The sequence below is a fragment of the Diorhabda sublineata genome, chromosome 8 (assembly GCF_026230105.1).
Source record: "Diorhabda sublineata isolate icDioSubl1.1 chromosome 8, icDioSubl1.1, whole genome shotgun sequence".
In the NCBI taxonomy this organism is placed as follows: Eukaryota; Metazoa; Arthropoda; class Insecta; order Coleoptera; family Chrysomelidae; genus Diorhabda; species Diorhabda sublineata.
In genome coordinates, this window is record NC_079481.1 from 26,578,331 (window position 1) to 26,604,386 (window position 26,056).

A 26,056-nucleotide genomic window follows, 5' to 3' on the forward strand; every position below is an offset into this window, starting at 1 on the left:
CATGAACTCAAAACTTTTATTTGAAAGGCATTAATCCACCCAATATAACGGCTGAACTAGATTCTACTCTAGATGAAACTGCTCCTTCGTTATCATCGCAGTGGTCGACTAAATGACGTGATGAAATGCTGAAAAACATCCATAAAGCGGTTCTGGATGATCGTCGAATGAAAGTGCGTGGGCTAGTAGATATAGTAGGCATTTCAAAATGGAACTAAAATAGTATCGTGAAGATGTTTCCATCGAGTGGTTAGCAACGTTTGACAGAAATAAAAGTGAATTTTTGTGTCGTTTCATAACCATGGTGTTTCACTTCACTCGAAAGAAAAGTACAATCAAAACAGTGAACTGAAAAGGGAGAACCGGTTCCAAATAAGACAAAGACCGTCCCATTTGCAGACAAGGTAGGTTTTTGGGATGCGCTTGGGTTATTTTTCATTGAATATCTTGAAAAAGGAGAAAGTATCAACAGCGCGTATAATTGCAACGTTTGAGCAAAAACATGAAGCAAAAACATCTGCATTTGATTAAGAAGAAAGTGTTGTTTCATCGGGACAATGCATCAGCTCACATATCCGTTAATGCAACGGGCAAAATTAATAAATTCAAGTTTGAATTGCTACTTCATGCATCTTATCTGCCAGATTTAGCCCCATTGGAATATTTTTTGTTATCAGACTTGAGAGAATGACTTGGTTATATAAGATTATCCAACAATGAAGAAGTGATGTCGGCAGTTAATTAACGGATAAGAGCATTTTATATATTTAATGTGATAACAAAACGTAACCGTAACAATTTTGAAACCGAGTGATATTACGAACGTAACCACTAAATGATAATTTTTTCTCTTAATTGAATGAACTCTCATAAAATATTTTTGTTGAATGCAGGACATGAGATACTACATTAACAACTTGAAGGATATAATTTTTCCACTGATGAAAACCTTCATTTTCATTTTCATTTCTTTGGTAGTTACATTAGTACATTCATATGATGATTGCTTATTTCACTCACCAGGTAAATTGAGGTTTTCAAAAGTTGTATTTCTGAAACAAAAAGATATCATTTTATATGGTATAAAATACACAAAAAGGGAAAAAGAATATATACCTCTATCTAGTTGTGGGTTTAATTGACGAAATTCAGAAATGTAAAAGAAACAATGACGTGGCTTCATTTAGAACATATTCACAATAGAATATTATAGTTAAGTTATACTGTAGAAGAGGTAGAATAAATGGAATAAAAAAATGATAAATAGGCACCCAAAAGGGAATTATGGAAGATAATCTCAATAATATTGATTATTATGAAGGAAATAATACAGAATGTCAATATCATTTGGTAAAGATCACAATAATATGTCACACTATACAGAATACAGAATTATCCGTTGCAAAATATAAGATAAAAAGCATTTTCATGAACTAAAATGAACCCCTATAGAATAAAACAATGAAAAATAATATATTCTAACAACCTGGCTCCTGAGGATCAGGCAAATTAATCGTTGAAGATTCAGTGATAGAACTAATAAAGAAGACGTACAATCCTAAAAAGGCCAATCAATAGTAAATATTCAAATAATTCCAATAACACGAAGATGATGTGGAAATAAATTAAATTAATAATAGGAGAAGAATAGGAGAAATAATTATCAACAAAAATTAAATGAGAAGGGATAAACTGGTGAGCTTAAGAACTGATTAATGGGGGGGGGATGTTCCTGATTGGGAAAAATAAAGCATTACTATAAAAATGAAATAAACCTTTGAGGAGTGCCTTGAACAGCTTTTTTTATTTTAGAAGATTTGTGATTGAACAAAAAAGAATGTGATAAACACAAAGATCTTTGTGAAAAGTAACTAAATAAAAAAGGAATTTTCGTAATACATGATATCACCTCAACATATTCATGAATATCCATCTGTACATACTTTTATGGTACAACCTGGCCTTATTAGCAGCACACAGTTAAGAGGAAATGAAGAAGTTAACATATGTAGTCAATGATTAGTGAAGAACAAGAAGTGAAGAAAAATAAATCAAAATCCAATGTATTAAAAAAATATTATACCTTCTCAGACGTGCTTCATAACGTAGCGCACACGTCACTCAGGGGGATAATTTTATTGTAAAGGAGATCAGTTCGGAAATGGAATTGCCAGGGTTTAACCCTTAATTGTAGTTAAATGCAATGCTAGATTTTGGTGCAAATTGAAATAGAAAAGCAAATTCTTAAATAATTGTGGTCAAAAAATGTTACAAATGTGGTTGATGAGATCTAAATATCAAATGGGCTTTTGACGTCATTACGACGTTTTCAAATATTGTTAAACAAAGAAGTTGTTCACATCTGAATCAAAGAACTTCAATTTATGAAGAAAATAAGCTACGACTTGAAGGATCTGTGGTTCGATGAGCAAAAAAAGAAGCTCGCATAAGAACCACCTGGCTTTTTTTTTTAAATTCATGTTATAATGTTTATGAAGTTGAAGGGGTCATGAAAGATTCTGATTTGATTTAAGTAAATTGTTATATTTTGTTATTATTTAACATAACACCCAAATACAGCCAAATTAATCAAATTATAAATATTTCAATCGTAAAAATCTCTTCATTTTTTCTACTTGTCATTCATTTAAAAGAAAGATTTTCTGATTTAAGAAAAAGAGATTTTCCTACATGGATGCCAATCTTGTGGATTTGTCTGATACGCAGTACCAAGAAGACTGCAAAAATGCAAAATAGTGTCAGTTGAAACTTTATTTAATATAAAAAGACCGACGGCATGGCTTTGTGAGGAAGCAGATTTATTGGCAAAAGAAAAGAAATTTTTTGAATGTGACATAAGACTTAAGACTGAACCTAACCAAATTGGAACCTACCATACAATCTCTGTGCAACAAGAAACAAGCGCAAGAATCTCACTAAATTTGAAATATTGAATTATTATAGAAAATGTTCAGTTTTTCAATATATTTTTTGATCAATTACAATTTTCCAATGATTTATTCCTAGAATCGTCATTAAAGTTTCTTGATTGAAAAAAAAAATTTTGATATTAAAAATTATATATATGTTACATGCTAGGTCATAAGAATTTTAGAAGGGGTTGGGTGGATTATGGTACAAAAAAGGTTAGGGAACACTGATGGAAGATATTATATAATGTAGCAGTATGTGGGAAGATTATTTCTTGACGCACTACTAAAGAAGTCATCTCGTTATTCATTTTATGACAGATTTGTAGTAATTTTATTTCAGCATTGAAAGTGCTTTTGATAAATTGTGAATCTTCCACTACCCTTAGGGTAATAACATGCTGAGCAACTGTTTTTTTAAGGATACATATATAACCCAACATTTTGATGAAATTCCTAGTGGATCTTATCTCGCCCTAGAAACCGGTGCACTTTGCTAGATGTTGAATTTAATTGATTTCAGATCATATAAATTCATATTCTATCTCCAACAAAAAATGTGAACGTATACAGGTGAATAGTTTATCCAAAATGTGGATCAATTTCAGATTTTGCGCGAAATCAAATGGAGTGATATTTGTTTGAAAAGTAGCATACTGATATATGATTTTCACAAATATTTCATCCATTTATTTGACATTTCAATGAATCACATCGTCTCTCACATAGTTTCAGCAGGGAGCAAATATCGTATTTAGACAAGCCGACCATTTGAAAAAATAATCAAATAAATCAAATGCAGCTCCTACGAATAGCTCATCGGATCAAAGTAGGTATATTCATTATATTAATCACGAAACGTGATGATTGCAGCATAGAAAAATTTCATTGGTACATTATAAGTAGGTTCATCTAGGTCATTACCACTGGTATGATAATAGTTAATAGAAAGATGACAGAAATTGACATTGACCAAGTGAATGAACAAGAAGTTGACCTTGAACGTTTCTAATGAATAGAAGAAACTCGACAGTTGTTTAGAGTACAATTTATTATCTATTTATTATTATTGTTTCATATGTTCTCTCGTAATTTAGCACATGTACGGTATAAACAAGTATTTATTGATCATTAATATGTTCACTTGAGGTAATTCCATATTTTAATTTAATTGAACATCGATACAACACGATTGGAATGAAATCTTGAATACAATAAATCACTACATGAAAAAAAATTTTATTTAATAGAGAAAATTCTTCGATATTTTATATACATTTTTGTATATTATCCATTACTTAGAAGCAATTATATCATTTTGAATTAGGAGAGAGAAAGAAATTGATAAAAAAAATTTGATGAATTTGGTTTTTAGATTATTCACAAGGTTTGAGAAACGACAGCAAACTACAAGTTCTTTAATTATTTTCTTGGATACTCATTATATTGATCAAAATCAAAATACGGTCCACGGACTTTTTCCTGGTTATGTTTCACAAGAATACTGGTAGGTACTCTCTCTATACCTTTGGAAACGTATCACTCTTTATAAATATAATTGAAAAATGTGACAGTTCACACTGAGGGAAACAGTTCAAACACCTTTATAAGAGTATACTCATTTTTTTCTATTCTTTTATGGAAATCCATGCATAACCATTGTTAATATTTGGCATATCTAGAGAATTCGAAAAGATTAAATCCTTTACATTTTTCCTTTTGACCTCTCTACAGCGTCAAAAATATTTTATGAAATGTTTTCACTATTGAGTATTATCTAAACTGCGATAAATCTGTTCCCAAGCTAATACTCTTAAACATTTAAGATGTCCCAACCTAACCTAACCTAACTAATAGAGAGAAATCTAGAAGTGAAAAGTGGAGCAAACTTGGAGGTATATATATCGTTCATATTCGATTCATCTACCTAATAAGTAATTACACTTTCATCTACACTCTGATTGTGAGCAAGGCATCTGGTGGTGCTCCGCCTTTTTGGATGTGTAGACAAATTAATATTACTAGTAGCACAATTTCAGTTAGCACTTAAGCTTTTATTGACTAGTCTTCATTTTAAAAGCACCTCGCAAGAATTTATATAACCTAATTCCATTTTTTTAATCTATAGGGTGTAGAGGTGTTTACTTTACTATTTAACTAGTTCCTTTGGCTTTGATCCATGACCTAGCGTGTTGTCCTATGTTGGTCGTGGCCTTCTCTTCTTTTCTTTTTCATTTCATTCCACTTTCCCGAATGTTTTTAACTGACACTACACTATTCTCTCCCCACCAACCACATTTGTCTCCTTTCTATGTATTTTAGTATTGGTTTAGCTTTCAAATCTTCACTTTCATGCGCGTTTTTTATCTAAGATTTCTAGCTAATATTTTCATTATTCTAAGGTTCTTCATCTCTGCTACTCCTAATTTTCCTTTTGACCCTCTATGTCAATACCCAAGATTCACGGCCATATGGGAGAATTAGCCTGTAAATTGTTTTCTTTTACTTTGGACTTTCCTTTCTATTTACAAGTCCCTTGCTCATTATTATTCTTCATTCTTCATTCGCCCTATTCATTCTATTGGTGTACTCCAAATTCTGTCTTCTTGTTTGTCTCAACATAATTCCTAAGTATTGGAAACTACTAACTAGTTCTATAAGTTCCAACTCTGATTTCAATTTTTTCTTTCACATTTGCCAAACAAAATTTAAATGTTTTTGTTATGGTCATTTCCATTTGTACTATTCCATTATTACCAATATTCGGTTCCAGTTGTTCAAATTTTCTTGTAGATCTTGCTATGAGCAATATATCGACTGCAAAAGCGTATTCCGATATCTCAATGTTCTCTAATTGTTGGTATCCAATATAAAGAGGTTTAATTTTCTTTTCTGCTCAGATTGCCTTCTTGTCGCAATTCTTGTGTTATCTCCAAAGAATACCAACTTAAATATACAATGTCTTTGAATGTAGTGGCTATACTTTGGAAATGCCCGGCATTTCCATTTGAGCTTTCCAATCTAAAAAAGTAGGATTTTTTTTTCTTCTCAGCAACAGTAAATTTGGAAACCAGGACATATATGGTTTGAATTAACAATGTATTCTGCATTTTCAGCATTCCACAACGAATACTTTTAGGTCGTTGACGGAATGGATATGATTTGCAATCAAACTTTGAAATTGGAGAATAGTATTATAATTCCCATTTTAATATGTCAAACTGATGCTGAAGATTCACATATTTAGATAATGACAGGTTCGCAAATATGCTTATATTAATGCTTCAACTGTAGTAGAAAGTGACCCAAACAAAAAAATGATGAATCGCTAGAAACTGAGAAAGAGGAAGGAGCCTGCCGTCTAGAAAATTTTCAACTCTATTCAAACAATAATTGAGGGTTGAAATTTTATAGCGCAAGTCTCGTTTTTATAGCCACACATCAGACAATGTCATTTTATTTCATTGACAATTAAAAACTTGAATAACAGGGGGGAAATTTCAAATTTAATTTACGTTTGAAAGGAATACAGTGCTTCAAAAGTAGTCCCAAGATTATCGCCAACTAAAATTTATCCACTTTTAATACACTTTTAGCTCCTGGGGTGAAATTTTCTACGAAAATAAAAGAGAATGATACTTATACAAGTTGAAAGTTTCCTTGTAACTAACTTTTCAGTTAATTTCATAAACTCTTTAGAGATATTTTCTGGATGGCAACCTGATGAAAATAAATCAATTTTTCTGGATAAACCCAAATGAACGGTAACAATATGGATTTTGTTGAGATTATAAATGGAATTTGAATAGAATAATGAATACTCTATCAACTTTTAGTAATAAATTATATCAAAATACGATTATTTTGTTACAAAAGACATTTTCATTGTTCAATGAAGCATTATTATGCTGATAATATAGTACTAACAAAAGAAGATCTATGAAGGAGACAATGTCAATCGAGATAGTTACATAGGGAAAGGGGTGGATTTAAAAATCAATGAAAACAAATCAAGAATCAGAGATTTCGAAAGATATGTCAAGAGGGAAAGGTGAAAGAAGTTGGCGAATATTAATTTAGAGAAGTAGAAAAGTTCCAGTCGCTTGATGTTATGATCAATAATAGAGAAGATAGAAGTACTGAGATTGAGGAAAAAAAATTGATACAAATAGAGCCTCACTTGCTACAATAGGAGATTATTGAAAAGTGAACTACCAAAGGTCAATATATATAGAACGATGATAAGACCAGTAATGATATATTCGGCTGAAACAATGACACTAACAAGATGATGAAGAAAACTTGAGAAGAACGAAAAGAAAGATAATCAGAATAATAATTATAATAAGGATGAGAAATAACCGAGAAATAATGGACGAACTCAGCGGCGATGATATTGTGCAAAAAATCAGTTGCTTGGGGCATATATGAAGACAAGGATCAAAATCTACAGCATTCAATATGATGCAAGGAGATCTCGTTGGTAGGTGAAAGATGATATGAGCAGAGTAAAATTTATAAACTGACAGGAAAAGACAGGAAATAGGTAGTTGTAGCGGGAAATAAGCGACAAGGTGTAGACATGACTTATGGTGACTGATCTACCCCAACACAAGGATCTAGAGAACATATTGGTGGCGCAACACCTTAGGTGTTAATCCATTATTATTATATTATGATAGAGCATTATTTAGAAAAACAAAATACAATGTAGCATGGAAACTAATCCTTAGAACCAATCGATATCTCATGCATCAGATGAAAAAGAAAATGAAAAAATAGAAAATTACTTTCAGGAGGCAATCGAAAATGGAAATAAGTTTCATCATTTTATATGAATGGAGAATATAGAATTGGATAACTAGTTAAATAATAGGAATTATTTTAAGTAGTTGTAGCTATAGAATGCTGGATCAAAAAATAGAAAAATGAATTAATCAAAAAGGAGGTTTTCTTGAAAATAAAGAGGATACGTGCAGGAATATATGGACTGGAGAATTTTTCGAAACTATATAGAGTAGCACCTATCCAGTTCCAAGGTACTGAAGTGTCAGCATTCAATGTAATCGAACTTATTTTTATTGCATAAGGGTACAATTTCATTATTATTAATGATATAAGTCTTTACGCAGTGCTTGGTGATGCGATAAGGAACAAATAGAGACTGTTTTCAGTAAAATAATGAAGAAAATATTCCTCATGAATAAAAATTATTCATATACTTCCATTAATTTTAACACCACATGATCCAAATTGATACAAAAGCTATAAGATCTAATTCATTGAATGATTTTCACTTATTTGTTATATATGATCTCTCATATGAAGATTATCTCCATTATCTAATTTGTTGACATATTCAAAAACTTGAAATAGAAGATGCTATAAGAAGCTGACGAAATTTTGAAAGTTCAACTAGAATTCCTATACTTACTGTAGAATCTAGAGCATTGAAGTATTTTTTTCAAGATACAAGGTCTAAGAATCAATCCTCATATTCTAAATTTTTATCCCATTCAAATTTTAGCTTGTGTTTAAATTACACGTAATCTATCTTCAAATCGAGTACAAGAGGAAAATATAAACGAAACTACGACTGGAGTAGAATGAATTCTATAAACTTCATTAGTTAGCAATAAAAGACTCGAGAAATGTAGAAGTTTGAATACAGTAAAATATTATATTCACCATTGGAATCCCACTCCAAAAATCACTTTGCAGCGTCAACACAGTCAACTACGTAACATATATCATCAACAGCACTTCTTCGAAACTCTCACTAATTTTCCGTCAACTTTTCAAGTAGGTTCAAAACCGTGAAAATTCATTAATTTGCATGAACCACCGTCCTCAAAGTAATTTCTTCAATAAATAAACAACCTTGAACGTGACCGCGGTATTCGCTATGCAGCAAAACCCAACTTAATCACTGGTATTAATATTTCTTCTCTTGCACAGGCAAAACAACTTTCTCGATCAAAAGTATTCCATCGGATTTTAGCACAGAGAATGAAATCGAAATCGAAAAAGTACCGTTTATAATTTGAGTTTTTAAACTTATTATAACTAAATTGATATTATGCTGAATTTGTTATATTAATATTGTTTTTGTAAATTAATGAAATAAAGACATAATCAGAGATGTGATTGATTGATTTTAGGAACAACTTCAATTATAAGCTTCCTTAATATATAAAAGGAATTATATTCTGTCTTAACTAGAATAATGATTTGAAGCAAAATGAATATTATCCTAATAGTTTGTTCCGAAAAACAAACATAAAGAAACATTTTTGCACTCAGTGTACTCCATGTATAGTTGGGATAATGCTAACCAGCTTCCATTCCATATCCTTAGATCAATTTTATTTGGTTATCTCACTTCAGCAATACTCACTAAGTAAATTGTAATTCTGTCCACATGGTTCATGCAGTCTCCTCTCTTATTTTTGTTCTCATAATTATGCCCCATATCTCCGATATTTATTCACATCTCATTCAGCTCACCAAGTATCGTCGACTTTGAGTGCTTTTCCCCACACTAGTAGTTCATACAGCATAATTAATCATGAGCGACTCACCAACGATTACTCATAGGCAGCGAAGATAATTTGTCGGTCTCGGCTTTCTAAATGTCATCAACCATTTGAATCTGCAGAGTTTTAGGGAATCACTTCTGTGTTGTAAGAACCACGAGCTAAATATTTGTTTAAGCTTATTCCTTATCATGTCTTATCATTAAAACCAACAAATCGTCCACAGATCTTTCCATATCTATGGTTTGAGTAACGAGCCTTTGTGTACTCTTCAACTAAGGTCTGTTATGATCTTGTGCAGTGTTATATCAGAAAACAACCACTCATGAGCCATTATCTCAACATCCGCTCAAGTTTCTAACGACAACTACTTTACTGATGGTCATATCAATTCCTCGAAATTAGATCCCCGAATTCACTTTAATATTAGGTTCTTTGACGGCTTTAACTCCAAAATATCTCAATTTTAGAGCATGTTTAGATCTTTATTACAATTTTTGCTATACATTTCCAATTTTTCAGCTTACTTGGATTTCCTAATCAATTTATGACTTATTTAATAAATATCCCTGGTAATATTTATGTTTACTTTGCGCTTTGATGCATTAGTTTCTGTTCAAATGGCAGTTAAAATGTTATTTATTCGGTTTCAGTTTTTGAGAAGTGCTTAAATCACATTAATAATCAGTTTAAAAAGTTGTCTCTCTTGTGTAAAAGTGGTGAACCATTTAAAAATATAGTTTCCAGAGACCCAAAATTTACAGAGAGTTTTTTCTTGTTGGAAACACTAATGGACCAAATTTATCGAAGTTTTGTGGTCTCACCAGTACTAAACGTATGTTTGAAACTGGTTGTTCTACACTTTGCCTAACCGCGAGCTTTTGAACATTTAAAGAACCTAAAAATGATTTATCGAACGTTTACTGTTAACTGTTGTTTTATTTGTGTAGAGTTTACTGAATGGTAACCAGTTTATACAAAAAGAGAGGTTGTTGAACGAAAGTGAATGAAGGAATGAGAGAAAAGAGAAAATTTTAGGAGTGGTTTCAAACAACTAAATAAGAATATACTTATTATCATGAAAATAAATGGTAAGAATCCAATTTATATTGAAATAACATCAATCAATTGATGAACATTGCTTATAAATTCTTGAAAAGTAAGATTTTATCTTGAACTAGATTTTGTGTCATCATAACAGGAAAAGTTTCCATTTTGAAAAAATATGTATTTACCTATCAAGGCACTAAAGTCATACTTTTTGTCAGTTGGAGAAGAAAACTAACCAGACGAGAGACAAAACCAGACTTTTGTGCCGAGTTACTCATTTAATTTTATCCGAAATCACCTAGATTGAAATATATTTGAAATTGAAGCGAGCCGAATAGATTATGAGTATCGCATTAATGTTACACAGCTGAATAACATGATTATTTCTTAAAAACAGGCATGCACATCTTATTACATTTCATTCATTTATATTAATGGCAATAAAACATTTGAATTATCCATAACGATTAGTGGTTGATGTGTAATTAACTGTCGAACATAAAGCGCATAGCAATTCGGATTGACCCTGTTGCAAAATCTTATTTTTTCTTAAAAGATGAATCAATAAAGCCTCCAGCAACAGTTAAAATTCTCCACTCTCCCATCAGTACTCGTGTTCGCTAAAAGTGATACAGATGTCCTCCTAAAAGCTTCAGATAAGTACCAACATGACATTGAATTTTCCCTAATGCATGGAAGCTAACTGATTGTATACTATTTTCCAATGCGATGAAAAATAGAAAAAGAATGCTTTGGTCTCTAAGATCGATACTACCTGAAGATGTTAATGAGATTTGAATTGTCACAGATTTTATTGGAGACAGTTGTAACTATTAATATATTATCCTTATCTTCTATATCATCAGTTGACATGTTCTTTGGTTCGTTCCATTGCAAATTCCATTGCAAATGCATTGATGGCAACAGAATTAGAAATATATCTTCCACATAAGGAAGTTGTCGTGTGGTGCTCCGCTCAAAAATTTATTGATTTCTTCTCGGATGAATGTATTTGATTTTTTAGGTCCATATCCTGAATTCTTGATTTTTAGGGATGCTATCAGCTTTAACGCTCCAAAGCGTAAAGGATTTGCATCTGTTCGCTGTTACAGAGTAGAAGGCTATTAATATATTTTTTGCATTCTTGCTTTTATACCACGTTCAAAGCAATCACTGATACTGCGGTATTCGCTTCGATTAGCAGATCATTTGGTGTGAAGGCCAATTCTTCACTATTATTAGACATGTTTTAATTACACATCAAAGAACTATATACTCTACGGTATAAGAGGAATACAAAAAAGACTGCTTGAACTCCTGAATATAATGAAGTGTGGAAGTTATGTTCGTTAATTCAACTTCAGTTCGTAGGTATTAAAAAGCCGATTTCTATTGACCAATCGGCATAATATTTCACTTCACTGCTGATTTCGAAAAAAAACTGTTTTAGATTATGAGTTAACATATCGTTTACTTACTTTTGAAACGGTATTTCTAGAATCACTTAAGGCTTAACATTTTAGTGTTTTTCACAAATTTTTATGACGAGTTCTGATATTATCTCGGATATCGTTAGCCACTAACGACATGAATATCTTATGCAAATAAGAGAGTATTTTAATAATAGCATAATGTACATAAAATTACGAATTGGATAACTGTGATCACATCTCTGCTACAGGTTTCTTTACACGATTATGCCACAGGGGTCAAATGAATGCTATCACGTTTATACCTTTGGTAAAATGTGACTTCACATCGCATGTTCTGAGCTATAGTCATGATTTTCTTGTTATTTGAATATAACTCCTATACAGTGTCAACAGCTTATATATTAATTTAAAAAAGTACTTGTAAGGTTGAGATTCCCATTGACATGATCATACTTTTGTTTCCCATTCGGAATAAAATGTATCACCGACGAATAAATATGGAAACTGAAATCTGTATACGCGTTGGACGCAAAAAATTGCTTCAAACAATTCAATTCAGGAGAATGTGTTATTAAAATTTCTTGTTCTATTGATTCTCAACTCCTGTTTAGTACTTTTTCTATAGATTTTCACCACTGTTTCGCAAACATTTCGTAGCATATTCTGCTTCACACATTTGGTTTAGAAGTTCATCATTCCAGATATTTTGACGATGAATCAATCAATTGTCTCCCCATTTTCTTAAATTTGTGATATTAATATTAAATTTTGATTAGAAAATATAACATGTGCTTATAGAAATAATATTTTATCATTAATAAATGAAACTTTCAATGTTCAAGACAAGAGAAAGTTATGCAACAAATATTTGTATCAAGTAAATTTATTATCTTATCCTACTTACAACAACTTTCGAACATCTCAATTTTAAACACGTTTAGTTTGTGTATACACAATCAGTTAATCATTTCCAAAACTTGATATATGGTATCCAAATAATTGTTCTTAACGTATTTTGAAAGAATTATCTAATGAATACTCCTACTAAAACAAAAAAATTTGGGGTTGTTTATTTAGTTCTAAATAGATTCACTAAACTGAGAGTGCTCGTGCTTCAATTTTTATGAATGACTGTAAGGAGCACAAAAACCAATAGCAGAAATCACATCAAATTTTTGAATATTTGATTAACAGTGCGAGAGCTAAAATAAAACGATCCCTGTCATTTTAAACCCAAGGAAACAGTTTTGCTAAATTTGTGACAAAAAAACTGTAGTTATAAAAAAAGAAAGAAAAAAAATTGAATTTGAATAAAACCAAGAGGATACCAAGCTACGCAAAAAAAACGTAAAATATCAACATTTTATTATTTACTACATTCCAAAATCATAACCTATTTGACACAATGGTTGAGGAAAGACAGCATTGAATAAAATTGGATTTTATCTATATTTTTTATTATTATTCAATAAGAAGCGGATAATAGGGGTGGGCACAGCTGCATTTTCGTTATTTCCTATTGTCGGCCATTTGGCTTGTGAACAGGTTCACCAGGTTACAAGAAAACCACAGAAAACCTGGAACACTGACGATCGAAGAGGTGTGAAAGGTAAGGTTTCATCTAATAGCTAAGGGAGAATTGTTATACGGTAATATAAGGCAATAAAATTATACTTAAACCAGGAGACTACTACGATGGATCATCGAAAGACTTCGTAGAAAATGCCAGTATACTCTTTTCCTCTAAACCATCGTCGTCAGATTACCATAGCGAAATAAACGGCGAAATATTTACATTTGGACATTTACAAGTGGATTGTGATACAGTCAATTTCAAATTTAGAAGAACTCGATAATAGTAATGGACAATGTGCCTTGCAGGAAAGCAGTGTTTTACTTCGTGAAAAAATATGAAATTATCACTTGAAAATCAACAATGCTTTTATTGAGTTCAATGGAAACCTCTCAAGACCTAAACTATTACGTTGTTAAGTTGTTAAAATTAACCTAAAAATTGGTATATTGGTAGAGACAGATGGGTCTTGAGTATGTGGAAAAGGCATTGGGAAAGTGTAGTACAAATTTCTGGGATAATTGTGTTAGACATTCCGAAAGAATAATTGAAGACTAGTTTAGTCGAGAACTTTTGAAAATTTGATGAATATAGATATGAAACCAGTAATAATGATTACTGGTGAAGACAGCACAGATTCTGAATCTGATAAACTCTAAACCAAGATTTTTTGCTGCAATTCCATAATCTTTGTCAAAAATGCTGGTGTCAACCTTATACTAGTGTGAAACAACAAATGCTCCTAATATACATCAGGTAAAAGGTGTCATTTTGATTCTTGATAGACTGATTATTATGTTGTTTCTGTGAACTACATGAATATGTAAACAATAAACATCATCTTGCAGAAAATCAGTTCTCCAGTTATAAGCTAGAATGTCTGCTAATAATTCTAGATGTTGAAACTCATGTATATCAATATTTCTATCAAAGATATTTTCCAAATATTAAATTTCTATTTCAACTACCAATTCTTAAAGACCGACCTTTAGAATATTAGTCATAACTATTATTTCATCTAAGTACAAAGAAGTTTTGATTGGATTTATCGTTAGATGATTATTGTTGCTGACGTATTAGTCATTTTAACTTTTTAATTCATATTTTGGATTTGTGCTCCTAGTGAATCCAGCAACAACATTAAATATCTACGATTAAAATCACTAATTTACATCAATTATAATATTAAATTGTTATTTCCGATGCAGCAATAGAAATGTGTGATATTATAATTAATGATAGTGTGTCTAGCTTGTTATCTCCGTTGTTATTATTAATTATCTCTATTTATTTTATACCGGAAACAATTGATTCACTTGTGTCAAAGCATTTAGTTCACAAAGCATTGAAATGTTGGCTTCTAGCTTTAAATCCAACATTATAAGCTAAAATTGATTGAATAATGGAATACAACACGATATAAAATGTCTAACAATCTTCATAAAGAGACATTAAGTACATTATTTAATTATTCCATATCTTTTATTGTCACTATGAGTGATTCATGCTTCATAAGTAATTAAAAGTTAATATTATCTACAGAAAAGGATATTCATCAAAGTTTATTGGATGTAATTATACATTAGATTAATGATTTATTATTTAATACGCTGCTAAGCCCTCAATTAATTATTTTTCACTGTAATAAGCTCGATAGTTTCCTATTACGTAGCTAATTTTGTTACTAAAAAGCAAAAAACTATAAATTTACGGTAACTAGCAGAAGAAGTTACATATCAATCCTAAACAAGAACAATGATTCACGACTGTGTCGTTCCATATTCAGAGTGTTGAATGATACGAATGGAAAACGGAGAGAAAGATAAATTCATCATAATGTCAAAACATTTTTAGACATAATTTATTTATTATTATCATTTTCTATCAAGCCAGTCATATAGAAATCTATTTATTAGGTAGCACAAATATATTTTAATTTGATGCGCCAATTTTAATCATATAGAAAAATATTTTGAGGACTTTAGGGTAAATGTGATAGCGAGTATTTGTCTTTTTTTCAAGTGAATTCTGAAGCTGAGCGCATTATAATCTTTAAAATGATACCAAAAATTCTTTTAACTTTTTTTCGTAATATATTTTGTCTACGAAAATCGATTGCATCAATAAATTCTGATTTCAAGCAACTTCCTGCTCTTTCTTTGAAACTGTTTGATTTCGATGCTATAAAAATTATAGAAAACTCCAAAAGTGCAGTTGAAATTCAGTGAAACAGTTAAGTTTAGCATAATTTATCGAAATTCATACGGGTACATTGGAATTTTCAAATTTCAACGGTCAAAATAATTGTAAACCTGACGACATATTCATGATTCATTAAATTGGATTTTACAGTTATGTAAATATAGAGTACAAGGTATTTTGATACACGTGTATACTTGCAGAAAAAGAAGTGATGGTGTCAACATTAGTAGAGGGTAGGAAACAATAAGGCAGTTAGCTATTATGTAATGTTAACGTAGTTAAATCCTAATGAGAAAACCATAACAAGATTATTGAACGACATTAATACTGATAATAACTCCAATTCAAAATGTAATATAATGTAATTTAGTGACTAATAATGGTACTTTACTATATGGAACACAACGCTAGAATCCCGAAACACTATTTTTTTCCTTTATAATACTACAATTATAAGCTTTCTCAAGCTCACATCAGGAATGATATACCTCAACAACTTCATACAACAAATTTGCCTCTTGTTAAATCCACTAGCATCATAACGAATAATAATTTCTGTCGATCGTGTATAATATAGCAGGGAGCCAGAAAATAATATCTTTTCTTCACATATCGATATATGATTATCATTTGATATATATTCAAAGTTATTCTGTTTACTTCCAAATAATTAGATGTTTGAAATTAGAATGAATAACAATAACAGAAAAGCATATTTGGCATTGTATGATTTTCCAGCTTCTCATGTGCAGTGACGCTACAGACGTTTCCTTGAATCAGATCCTGTAATTTTCATACCATTCCTCAAGGCCAAGTAACCCATGAATTACATTGTATTCTGCTCAACGGTACCATAAAGAACAGTTTTTTCATCGTTTTATACTTAAAATCGGCTTAATTTACTAATGCAAAAAGCAGTAGCTTTAAAGGCCGCTTGACATGATGCAAGACAACAAACAAGATATTCCATGCAATTCCTTGCAAGATCAAAATTTTACATAAAGGAATATTGCACATCCTTTGATGTTATGCAATTCTCTTACCATTGCATCATGGTTACCACTAATCAAAATTCAAAAAGTAAGAGTAAACAATTGCCTAACCTCCAACACTGGCAATAATTATATTTACCTCTGCTTTGCTTTTGGAGTCTGATGGACAGTTTAGATAGAGAATTAGACGAGAAAACATAGAAATATTAGTTGAGAATGGATGAATAAACACTTAAAAAACTCCTGAGGAAAACGAAACTTAATATAAGCAGTATAGAAACTCATTTCTCTCTAAAATTAAGACTTAGATAAAAATGGCACCTAATCGATAAAATTGAAAGTGAGAAAAAATCAACAGAACTAAATCTGCTCATGCTTTTAATCCAGAAATATTGCGTCTTGCATTGTATTGGATGTTGTATTGCATCATGTCAAGCGGCCTTTATTCAAATAATCACTACAAAGAACTGAAGAGCCGGGTTTACATACAGAAAAAATGCTTTTGTGTGTTTGGTGGAGTATAAGTTGCGTTGCTCTTTTTGAATTACTGAAACCTGGACGAATATTGATCCAGAGTATTATTGTAAGCAATGGCATAGGGTAAAACAATTATTCTGTCACACAATTTTCATTGATCTGATATGGACCATTCACACCATCCACAGGAATTGCTGCTAGATAAGCTTTTATATACAGCATGTGTTACACAAGCAAAACCACTAATGATTAGGTTCCAATAATTTTGTGGAGAGTAACATAATATTCTACAAATAAAAATGAGCAAAACACGAATGAAACAAATTTCCGAATAAGATAGCATGTAATACTTTGCTTATATATGTATCAACTTCTCTTTTATTGTAAACTAATACAAACAATAATTTGTCCAAAACAAGGACTGATTACATTCCATTTGCCATACAGAATCACGTAGAGAAATGTACACCACTACATGAATCAAAATGTTCGGTCAGCCAATTCAGCACTTTGAACCCGAATGTTGAATAGCTAGACTTTCCCAATAACTTCTCTTCGGCTAATTGGACACGGTTTGGCTTCTCGGCTTGTAAAGTCATATATTTCTGACATCGTACTTGAAAAGCAAGTAACAATTCCCTCTTTGAATATATTGAGTGTCCACAATAGTTACCTAAATTTTGGTAGTAATAATATTATACGGTCGTCTGATAAATGAGCTGAAATTCGTGATATTTGTCATATTTCTTAGTTTCATTCCACTCGTGTCATAGGTATAAAATGTTTACCTTGAAATTGAGAAGCTTCATTGAGAAATGGAAATTTTATTAGAAAAACATTGTAACAAACAAGTAATAATAATTTAAAAATAAAAAAGCAATAACAGATTATAAATTGGAAGAATTTCTATATTTTGATTACAAAATATTCACAATTGCTCTTGAATGATAGACTAGTCATTGAAAAGTGTTACTAATTTATTGTAAAATAACCACAACTACTGTAATTATGAATTACATTGACAATACAAATAAATCAACAAGATTAAAGAAAGTAACTCCGCCTAGGGTGGTTGATGGGTGGATTGAGTAGCCCATTGACTATCACTGCCGGTCCCAAGCCCGGATAAAGGAGGAGGGTTAAGGGGTGAGGCTAGCAACCTGCCCCTCGTAAAAAGAAAAAACGCTCACAGAACTGTCACATTAGCCTCGGAAACTGGACGGAGCATTGACGACGACACGGCACGAAAACGGAAAAAACGAGTATGGAAAGAAAACATAGTAAGACTCGGAAGTTGGAACATTACATCATGGAGCAACAAAGACTATGAGGTGGTCTTAGAAATAGAGAAAAACAAAATAGATTTCTGCGCACTTTCAGAGACCAAGAAGAAAGGCAATGGCAGTCAAAGGTACCAAAACTACATACTGTTTTATAGTGGAATCGACAAGAACTTGCGAGCACGGGGAGGAGTAGGGTTACTAGTGAATAAAAAACTTGAAAAAGATATTAAGGAAGTACAGTATATAAGTCATAGCATCATACAGATAACAGTAGAGCTGGCCAAAGAAAGAACACACCTACTAAGTATATATGCACCGGATGTAAGCAAACCGAAAGAAGAAAGGGAAGCTTTTTTTGATGCCTTGCAAGCTACGTTAGACAAAATACCCAGTAAAGACAAAGTGTTTATTATGGGCGACTTTAACTCAAGAATTGGAAACACAATTATCCCAGGAATCATGCATAGTTTCAACGAAGAAGCAGTGAATGATAACGGAGATATATTGATAGATGTATGCGCCCTCAACGAATTACGTATCAACAACACATATTTTGATCATAAGGAACAACAAAAGTACACCTTCGCTAACACGAGAGGCCAAAAATCAACTATTGACTACATAATTACAAACAGGAAAGTCCACCCCTCCCAGATAATTGACGTACGGGTATTAACATCGGCAAATATCGGCACACAACACGGTTTAGTATTGTGTAAATACCGCGTATCCCACATAATAAAGAAAAGAAAAACACCCAACTACGTATCGAAATTTAATATAGAGTCGCTTAAGGATGAAAGCATTAAATACCTCTATCAAAACAGACTCCGCGAAAAAATTGTCCAAAACCCTATAAAAGAAACCGACAACGTAGAAGCCGCCTGGGAGAAACTAAAGAATAACATAAAGAACAGCGCAAAGGAATCCCTAGGAGAAAGAACAATAGACACGAATAGAACACACAATAAACCCTGGTTCACTCTAGAAATTAAGGAATTGGCAAATGAAAAAAAGAAAGCGTACATAAAATACATTACCAATAGAACACAGGAAGAATACGAAGTCTATAAAAGAGTGAGAAATAGAACAACCAACACAATAAAAGAACTGAAAAAAACATACTGGGAAAATTTCTCAGTGGAAATGGAACATGATTTGTACGGAGGCCAGAAAAAAATATGGAACATGATACGAAAAAGGAAGAAACCAATCAACGAGGAGGTAGTGATAAATGTTATAAATCAGGAAACATGGGCAGCACATTTTGAGATCCTATATGATAACAACGGAAGCAGGGACGAAGAAGAAGAAGAAGTCGCAAACCCACCATCCCCAAACGAACAGGAAGAAACCATCACATTAGAAGAAGTACAAACAACCATAAAGAAACTAAAGAATAGAAAATCACCAGGTACAGACAATATCCCAAATGAACTACTGAAGAACGGGGGCCCAGAAATCGAAAAAGAATTAATAAAACTGTACAATAAAATAGAAAGAACTGGAGTAATACCCGAAGAATGGAGAACTAGTATAACTATACCTATATACAAGAAAGGTTTAAAATCAGATCCGAAGAATTACAGAGGCATAACGCTACTTAGTAGTGTGTTAAAGTTATTTACCAAGATACTTGCAAATAAGATAACTGCTAAGGTAGGCATCTCAGAAGAGCAACAAGGCTTCCGCCCAAACAGATCCACTATAGACGCAATATTTATATTGCGCCAGTTGATAGAGAAATCCATAGAATACAATAAACCCATGTACACATGTTTCGTAGATCTAAAGCAAGCATTCGATAGAGTAAAACTCAACGATGTAATCCACCGACTAAACCAAAAAGGCGTCAAGAAGCATTATACAAATCTAGTAAGGCAACTTAACATCAACACCAAAACAAGAATAAAAACAGACTGTGGGCTAACAAGAGAACTCAAAGTCTCATCCGGCATAAGACAGGGAGATAGCCTCAGCCCATGCCTTTTCAATGTAATAATGGACCAAATAATTGAGAGCGTAAACGAAGTTAATGCAGGATTCGAAATGAATAACCGTCGCCTGAGAATCCTTTGCTACGCAGATGACGCTATACTTATAGCTGAAAATGAAGACGATCTACAACGCCTCCTTCATAAATTTAACCTGACGGAACAGAGACTTAACATGCAAATCTCATGCGAGAAAACACAAAGCATGGTAATATCCAAAGACCCAATAAGATGCAAGTTGGTAGTAAATGAGCGCATTATAAAGCAAGTAATGAATTTCAACTACTTGGGCGTAGAAACAACGAGCAGCAGAATCATAACGGACGAGGTAGATAAGCAGATCAAGAAAGCAACTAGAATATCGGGATATTTACGGGACATTATATGGAGAAATGAATATATGAGCATAGAAAGTAAGACGCGAATCTATAAGACCTGTATCAGACCCATACTAACCTATGCCGCAGAAACAAGGGCAGACACAACACAAACAAAGAGAAAAATGAGAACAGCAGAGATGAAGATATTACGAACAATAAAGGGTACCACACTCCACGATAGAATACCCAACACAGATACCTTAAGAGAACTGGGAGTACAAGATGTCGTTAGATGGGTAAGAGCAAGACGCCGACAATGGAGAGACCATGTAGAACGAATGGCTCCAGAACGGATTGCCAAATAGGCCAAAACACAGAAACCAGACACAATCGGTAGGCCCCCAAAACGCTGGTACGATAGCTGGACATCGGCGTCACAAGAGGGCAGATGACAGACCTGACAGGACCTCGTCCTACTACAAGAAGAAGAAGAAGAAGATTAAAGAAAGTATCTGGAACCGTGACAAAAGGAATTGAGAAAAAAGTCGAGTCCAAAAGTAGATTCAGTAATAATTATTTTGTTATTCATTCACTAAATTTGTGAATTCACGAATGTGTGCAGAAGCATTTTTGAGGTTGAGATATGAATTATTGTTATGTCAGATGTACACATCATAAATTAAGTCTTTGAGTTAATATCACACATAAAAAGAGGGGTTTGTGGTCGTTCATCGATCCCCATAGCAAATCCGCGAATATTAAAGTCAATGTGAAATCTAAACATTTTGACTCACCGAGTTTCTCTAATCATAATGAATGAGAATCAAATATTTTTGAGCCTCTGAATATATGATAGACGTATCTTGTAATTCAGACATTATTGAAATCAGCTCAAATAATTATATGTTAATTTGTTGGCAAACATATGCTCTGTTTACCTCATTGATAATGACTTGAAATGGTTTGCTGCATATTCAAACACGAGGGCGATTTCACACGAAGTTGAGAAACTTGGTACTAGAAACGAAGTACTTACAATAAATAAATTTTTTATCTGTATCTAGAAAAGCAGCTAAAGTTTGAATTTCCAAAAATAACGGTGGAGAAGCTTCTTCTTCATCATAAAATGCTGTCAACAACAGTCATAATAAGGGAAGATCCTAAATACATTTTGCAGGGAAAAATCGCGTATTCCCTGCAAAAGCTGGGGTATGCAAAAAATAAACAGTAATGCTGGAAGTTTATTATGGAATAAAAAATAAAACCTTTTTTTTTGTACCCTCTACTCCATTCAGTTAGCTTCATGTGGATTGATAAGCAATTTTGGTATCCATTTTAGAAAAAATTTCTGATACCCTGGTTTCTGTTTCCATACGTCTATAAGGAAAAATTGTAGAGAGACGAAACGAAATAATCGTTATTGTGAAACGGCGATTTTCAAAACTTTTAATCAACGAGCATTCTTTCAGCCACAATGCAAGAGGTTCACTCTTTTCTCCACCATAACCATTTTAAAACAAAACTCATGATGTACAGACGAAATATTCATTCATTAATTTTTACCAATAATAATAATTTATGTACTTTCAGGCTTATCTTAAAAGAAACTATATAAAAATGGGCAGTATTATCAACTGCAATGCACGTTTTGTAATTGAATAAAGAAAAAAACCTTCTGAAAAGTCATGTTTGGATATAAAGTGAGATTTTGCACTTGCAGAATCTATCAGCAGCAGATGAAAACCTTCTCATTTTTTGAATTGACTTTACTCTCCGTCAAAAGTTGGTTTCTTGCATAGAGTTTACTTGTTATTTTCTTAAATAAAAGTTGATTATTTTTCTTACTAAAAATATTATCATGAGTATACGGGATATCTATTAGATAACCTCTTTAGACTATACATTTCGGTATCTCAGATACGTGAGATATTTTCGACAGCACCAACCGAAGATATATATGTCGATAGTTTCTCTGAGTATGTACGTTAACCACAAGAGACCGATTTCAAACGGTGTTTGCTGAATTCTGTTTCAGTCTGACTCTCGCTTACAACCCCTGAGAGTGCTACAAACAGCGAACGTTGATAATACACCATCGACCTACTTTTTATCATTATTTTTATTGGCTTATAATATACGTGTAAGTCTCATGAGCAATATATTTTGAAATAACTTTATTTTGATAAGTAATAAGAAATGAGTGCCAATTAATAAAAAAATACGGAACAAAAATTTTAAAACTTAAATAACAGTAGTTGCAATACAGGATTGCAGAATAATTTCTTACTGTTTTTTTCTCATTTCACTATGTTTTCCTAAGATTTTTCTCGAGATATAACCATTCGATTATTGGGTAAAATTGATGCTTGACGACTTTAAGAACCATCGTTATCGTCTGTTATTTTTTATTTATAATAATATATAAATTGTTGTGCAATTTGAAATACTTATATTGGAACAAAGAAACGAATATCACCGTCATCTGCATAAACTATCACGGGGAAATTTGATCATAGAACCAAATTGATTGAAAAACCAAATATAAATTGAAGTTATAGTTTGCTCTCTAATTCGAAACCAACCTTAACGATCACACAATGACATCAAAACTTCAGTTGAAAAATATTAGTATCAGGATGAACAGATTTCATTCGGTTTCCACCAATAGATAGAGTCATTCATGAGAAAAATATTTATCAACAACAAGAAGGGTGAGAGCTTTCTCTAGAACTATTTTATTTATAACAAAGTATATATCGAGACGGGTAGTCGTTACTCATTGGTTAAAATTAGAACTAGGCGGATATTGAGGTTTGGTTAGGTTTGGAACTGAGGAATCTTTTTTAAACTACATTTCCAAGCTTTCAAAAAGTGTTGCAACTGTTATCAGGAAAATTACAATATAGAAGGCCACGATGTGAATAAAACTAATTGGTTTTTTTTCGTTTTTGCCATGACAAGGCTTGGATACAAAAAAATGTAAAAACCAATTAACTAAAGTTTTTCTTATTAAGATTTCGGCAACAAGAACACATCAACACCCAAAGTGATAATAGTTTAGAGGTTAAATGTTTAAATCGTGTTCTGTGTGTTGGATCGTGATGATTTAAATTTGAATATTTAGAGTAAAATTGATGGATAAACACATATATTCAAATCAATCGATTCCTTTACCGATAAAAATTAAATAGTCAATTGTCCAACCGAATTTCCTTGGATTTGCCAGGATTACCGCAACATAATCATAGGAAAGTTCAAAGGCGAAGATGCGATTTGCCAAAAATACTACTACTGCTAATTGACTTTCCTTTTGAATTCAAATGTGTCCAATGACAATTGATAAATCCCAAGGCCAATCGTTAGAAGCGAGGGAAACATTGAACTGCAATGTTTTTCGCATGGGCAGTGGCACGTGCTCAAGAGACGGTAAACCACTAATCCTACATATTTTTTCTCCAAAAGGAAAAATTCATCACAATAGACTATAAGAATGGCGGGGAGATGGCGGTTTCGGGTTAAAATTTTGATTAAGCTAATTTCTTTTCAAAACATCTCATCTTCTAAATCATTTTGTATATATTTATTCCATGGAGAACAAGCAAACATACTTTCATAAATTACAGATTCTTTTGAAAGCAGAAATTGTTTTTTTCTTCATTTCCGGTGTCCATTTTTCAGAGGCGAGAAAAAACTCCAGGTCGATTTTCAATTACGTCGAATCCTCAGTTAAACGTATCTCGAGAGAGAAAACATTAATTTTACAATCAAAAGAAGTTTTTAGACGACGCCAACTTTTAAAGGAACCACAATGGAATCGTAACAATAGATTTCATTTTCGGTTTTCATCATTCATATTCATCTCGAAATGAATTCACCGGTAAAAAGGTCTAATGAACTTTTACTGTGATAACTGTTACTTTTCTATTACAAAGCAAGATATTGTTTCGCAAAGTTGGCAAGAACAAATATCACAAAATAAAAAAGTATTTTATTGTTCATTTCAAATTAGCCTCAGCTTTATTTCGAAGAGCGGAATATTCCAGCTCTTTGAAGTATGTTCGCTGTCTTTCAATAATCATCTACTGTCTTATTAATTACTTCTGAAAATAAAACTAACAAACACTAGGACGAAAATCATTAATTTATAAACATAAACATTGACTAATTATTAAAGAATCTAAATTACCATTGCATTATTGAGAGAGTCTTCTTTTTTTTAGGCTGGCTGAATTGCAAATATAAAAAACTTGCAGTAACATATATTCATGAGTTTTCTATTTCTTCAATTAAAAGTGAATATTATGATACAATTAATGGGATGGTGATAGATTTTCACATAACTTTATTACAAAAAACGTTAAATTATGGAATGAAAAATACAAATATTTTTTCCACGCTTCTCATCTTGAATCGTCAAACAAAGTAAAATTTTTCAGTAGATAATTGAAGCATCAAGCTCTATCTTTATCATAGTTTTTGTACATACTGGATTTATCAACCTAAAACATTGGACAATTCTTGAAAAAAAATGGCATAAAAAACAGCACAGTTCCTAAATTTTCTGCTATCCTTTGCCTGATAGTTCAAACAATAATAACTATTTTCTTCATATACTCCATGTAATTCAAAAATTTAAAGAAGGTTTTACCAATTCTCTTTGAAATGATGCTGTAAAAAATCTCAATATCTGAATTTTAGGACATTCGTTGCAGATTAGTTGATACTTATCTACTACGTGAACCACAAACATTTATTGGAGGATCTACTGATTCTTCTTGCAGGGATTCTATGAAAAACCACTTTGAATTGTTCATCATTTATTGTGGTATAGATAGAATTTTTTTATATTGTAATGTTATTCTTATATATATATATATGTATTGTTACGATTTCTATACGTGGGGTGTATTAATTACTTACATTCTTTATTTATTTAATCGCTATGCACTAAACTAACTTATAATAATTCACTTATCATTATCACTTAACTCACTTCAGTACTTGATAACTATTCATTATAAACTAAACTAAGATATGCTAGAGAAACTCCTCAAATATATACTAAAATAATTCTAAAAGTTCTAGAAAATTGAGAAACAAAACATTAAAAAAATAGACCTTCCTAGAAAGAATTCAAAAGAAACAATGTGACTGAACCGCCTGCTATAATAAAAAGTTATATAAAAAAATAACATCAAAGCCTGCCGAGTTTTAGAATTCCATTGAATCCAGTCAGGGCCGGCTCCAGGGCAGAGGCGCGTTCGTA

General features: G+C 32.0%; 1 protein-coding gene across 1 annotated transcript in view; it reads left to right on the top strand.

Annotated features, from left to right (window-relative positions):
- Positions 1 to 22,391, top strand: part of LOC130448293 (craniofacial development protein 2-like) — a 51,163-nt gene extending 28,772 nt beyond the window's left edge. Inside the window, exons 3-4 of the mRNA XM_056785580.1 lie at positions 18,400 to 19,191; positions 22,381 to 22,391. Coding sequence (XP_056641558.1) covers positions 18,400 to 19,191; positions 22,381 to 22,391 — 803 coding nt within the window. The remainder of the gene's footprint in view (positions 1 to 18,399; positions 19,192 to 22,380) is intronic.
- The last annotated feature ends 3,665 nt before the right edge of the window (positions 22,392 to 26,056 follow it).